This window comes from Asparagus officinalis, chromosome 3 (genome assembly GCF_001876935.1).
Source record: "Asparagus officinalis chromosome 3, Aspof.V1, whole genome shotgun sequence".
NCBI classification, from domain to species: domain Eukaryota; kingdom Viridiplantae; phylum Streptophyta; class Magnoliopsida; order Asparagales; family Asparagaceae; genus Asparagus; species Asparagus officinalis.
The window spans coordinates 101,752,252-101,756,225 of NC_033796.1; the positions used below are offsets into that span (position 1 = coordinate 101,752,252).

A 3,974-nucleotide genomic window follows, 5' to 3' on the forward strand; every position below is an offset into this window, starting at 1 on the left:
AGATTCAATTTTCTAAGCAATTAATAAGATGTGAAACCAATAAAAATGAAAAAAAAATTCTAGTTCATAACTTGTTATTATTGTCACATGTTCAAATCCTTGTATTTTTTTTCTTCCCGTTCAACAGTAAATGACAAAATTAAGAATTGATAAACCAGTTCCAAAAAAAAAGAAGGTCATAATTTATTAAAATAAACCAGAAAGAACTTAAAACAATAACATCATGATGTAAATTTCGTGGACCTGCAATCTTCTGTGCAAGTTCTACGAGCGAGAATTAAGTACGAAAACAGGTTTTAAACATGTGTTTTAATTAATTAGTGCAAGCTCTTGTCATTGTATATATGAATTAATATATATATTAAAAAGATCCTCCACATACCACTACCATGCATAACACATAATAACTTGAGAAGAACAAGAGAAAAAGAAAACAGGTGGTTGAGGTACTTCAACTCGTTTAGGTCAACCCTAATCATCAAAACCATCAAGCATCCAAAATTTTGAAGTTAGTTACCTTCAACTTGGATTATTTATCGAGTCCAATAAAATTAAGAACAACAAAAGATGGAAAAATTATAAGAAGGGTCTGAAGACGATTACCTAGCAAAGAGAATCCCACAGCCGCACCTGTACTCTCTCGTTCCGCAGGTCTTAACATGAGCTTTCCAGTCCGAATGCACCGCGTACTTCTTCGAGCACTTGTCACACCTCCACTTCTTCTCCCCGTGCTTCCTACAGTAATGCTTCTTGATCCCCGTGAGGTCGCCGAGAGCCCTTGACGGGCTGTGGTGGACGCAAGAAAGCTCAGGGCAAACGTAGACTTTCTTCTTGATCGTATCCTTGTCTGATCTCTGCTTGAGCTTCCACGGCAGGTTATGGCCTCTTCTGTGAAGTTGCAGGTTCTGGTCTCTTTGGAAACCCTTGTTGCAGATTTCACAGACAAATCTGTTCGTAGTCATTAAGCTCTTTGGGGATAGTGCTATCACTTCTGCGTCTGGGTCTTTCGCCAAAAATCAAAATGAAAAATAATTAATATCAATATTGCAGTAAAATTTTTACTCCAAACAAACGAAATGAAAATTGCAGGAAAATTGCTATAAATCGGCGTGGCCGGTTATGTACCCGGGTTGCCAGGTAAGCTTCTCTTCCTCTTGGCCTTGGGCTCTAATAATCCCTCAGAGTTCGACATTGAAGAGGACAAGATCGAACTAGTTTGGTCCCTTTTCTCTGATTTTTGCCCCCGTTCTCAGAACTGGAGTAAAGTACTACTACAGGGTCTTTAAGGAGAAGGTATGAGAGAATAGAAGGTCAAGGCTGAGAACTGGCGTGATGATATCACAGCGCAGGGTGGCAGAGAGAAGAAATCATTGTAGCTTGAAGCCCATGAAAGCCAAACAACAAATGGGGAAAGTAATTAAATAAGTGGTATTTTGTTGCAGTTTCAAACTAGGGAATTGAGTGCTTTCCTCATAATTTAGCTCTCTCTCTCTCTTTCGTGTGAACAGGGGCAGAAGAGAGAGGATTTTCGGGAGCTGTGTCTTTGAGGGAGGAGGGTGTCCTTTTTCTAATTGTGAAGGGGTGTTATAATTGCTGCTGTATACTGAGGAGAGCAGGCGAGTAGGGTTGGGTATTGGCAGGTTCGAACCGGGCGGTTGGGTATGGGCAAGTTCGAAACTCGAGCTAAATTGGCCTAGCTAGCCCGGTTTTGAGCAAATCTAGAACTGGCCTATGCCAGCTTGGGTCAAACCCTAACTTGACCCACATTGAAGGCAGGTCGTGCATGGGCCGGGCTGAGTGTTGATCAAGACCCTAGACTAAAGAGGCAGGTCCGGCCCACTATAGGCCTGACATGGCCGACCAATGGCATGATCCGGGTTCTTTTAACGAAATTCTAAATAAATTTAAAAATCCTATAAGCTCACTAATATTCTAGTCTAGTGACTAACACAACAATGAAAAAAGGTCACAATGACAACAAACAAAACCTTTCCTTGAAGAACATGACGAATATAACTTGGAGGGATTCGGCTCCTTGAACATTAACGATCAACATATTTTTTTTTCTTTTTTTCTTTTTTTCTTGTATTTATAATTTAAATTTAAACTAAAGAAAAGTTATTAGCTGCCGTGAATGTAGGTCTTCCTCCGATGTCTAAACCACATTTTTTTGGTCAATTAAACCACATATATTTGTGTGTTTGCGATGTTGATGTTTTTTGTGTGATATTTATCTTTGTGCGACACACATATTTAATATATAGTTTAAAAAGGAAAATTTTGAAAAAAAACAATGAGCCATGGGCTGGTTCTGGTCCAGTTCACCCCTAGGTGAGTTGTGGGTTGTGCTAGGTCCAATCCGAATTCGGGATCAGAGAGAAAACCCCAGTGCACTTTGACCCGCTAGCTCAAGTTAGACCCGACCTAGTTGGCCTAGCTAGCCCGGTTTTGAGCAAATCTAGAACTGGCCTATGCCAGCTTGGGTCAAACCCTAACTTGACCCACATTGAAGGCAGGTCGTGCATGGGCCGGGCTGAGTGTTGATCAAGACCCTAGACTAAAGAGGCAGGTCCGGCCCACTATATGCCTGACATGGCCGACCAATGGCCTGACCCGAGTTCTTTTAACAAAATTCTAAATAAATTTAAAAATCCTATAAGCTCACTAATCTAGTCTAGTGACTAACACAATAATGAAAAAAGGTCACAAGGACAACAAACAAAAGCTTTCCTTGAAGAACATGGTGAATATAACTTGGAGGAATTCGGCTCCTTGAACATTAATGATCAATATTTTTTCTTTTTTTCTTGGATTTATAATTTAAATTTAAACTAAAGAAAAGTTATTAGCTACAAATTTTATATATACTAGATTTTATACAAGTGCAATGCACGTGGTTAAATACCATGATTAAATATTTTTGGCTTATTTTCAAAGAAAAATTTATTTCTCAGTTCCACTTTAATAGTTTGTGCTCACTTTTACCTCTAAACTTTTATATCACGATTTTTTTATGTGTGTTTACATGGGCTACACCCAATTTAAATTTTTATGTTAATCTTTGAATTGGCAAAAAAATAAATATAATTTGAAGCTAATTTGAATTTTCATATTATTTTGACCGATATAAAACCAAGCTTTACTTGAGAAAATACAGTGTTGCAAAAGTGAAAATATTAAAATAGTGTTAGGTAAATATTTGAAACTAATAAGGCAAAGTGATTGACTAAAATTATGCTATAACGATATAAAAGAAAATATGAAGTTTGTTCCTAACCATTGATAGATTTCATAAAAAATTATATATTAAAGATTAATACTAACTCTATTATACTTTTATATGATAAAAGTATCCACATAAGTATATAAAAATATTGAAAAAGTTCATGAAACTTAATTCTAAAGATTCCTAATTGTAGGCGTCAAAAATTACCTATGGGTTCCCGCACGCAGCTCGAGACGAAAAGAATACGATGAACGTCATTATCTATATCAAAAAGGATTATCTGATATCATAGAGAAGCTAATAAATATACGAAGCGAGTTGATAAAACATACAAATCAACGGGATGGTACAATAACGAAGAAGCGACTCGACCTGGGGTTACGTTTCACCCACAAAGGAGTAAGCACCACTCATGTCTTGCTCATCGCATGAGTGTCTCACCCATGGGAGGTTGTATAGCTCTTCTCAAGCTTTCTAACGTGCATTGGATCACTTCATTCAGAGGTTAGACAAGGGAGTTAGAGCCAAAACACTCGAGACAGTCCAGACTTTTTACACTTACGAGACACCAATTGTGTCTCGCATATTTTGGCCATGATACGATTCAAATCTGAAGAATCTTCAAAGATAAAAGTTGTAGGTCTCTTTGTTATCTTTGCAATGTATTTTGATTCCGAGTTCGTACGAAAGAGTTAAGACCAAAATACCCAAGATAGTCTAAGCTGTCTCGGACATGTGCGAGACAGTC

General features: G+C 37.7%; 1 protein-coding gene across 1 annotated transcript in view; it reads right to left on the reverse strand.

Moving 5' to 3' along the window:
* LOC109835339 (protein indeterminate-domain 12-like) overlaps positions 1 to 1,551 on the reverse strand; it is a 3,670-nt gene extending 2,119 nt beyond the window's left edge. Inside the window, exons 1-2 of the mRNA XM_020403316.1 lie at positions 1,126 to 1,551; positions 604 to 1,003 (exon numbers count right to left, since the gene is read on the reverse strand). Of these exons, the coding sequence (XP_020258905.1) occupies positions 604 to 1,003; positions 1,126 to 1,192 (467 nt within the window). The 5' untranslated portion in view covers positions 1,193 to 1,551. The remainder of the gene's footprint in view (positions 1 to 603; positions 1,004 to 1,125) is intronic.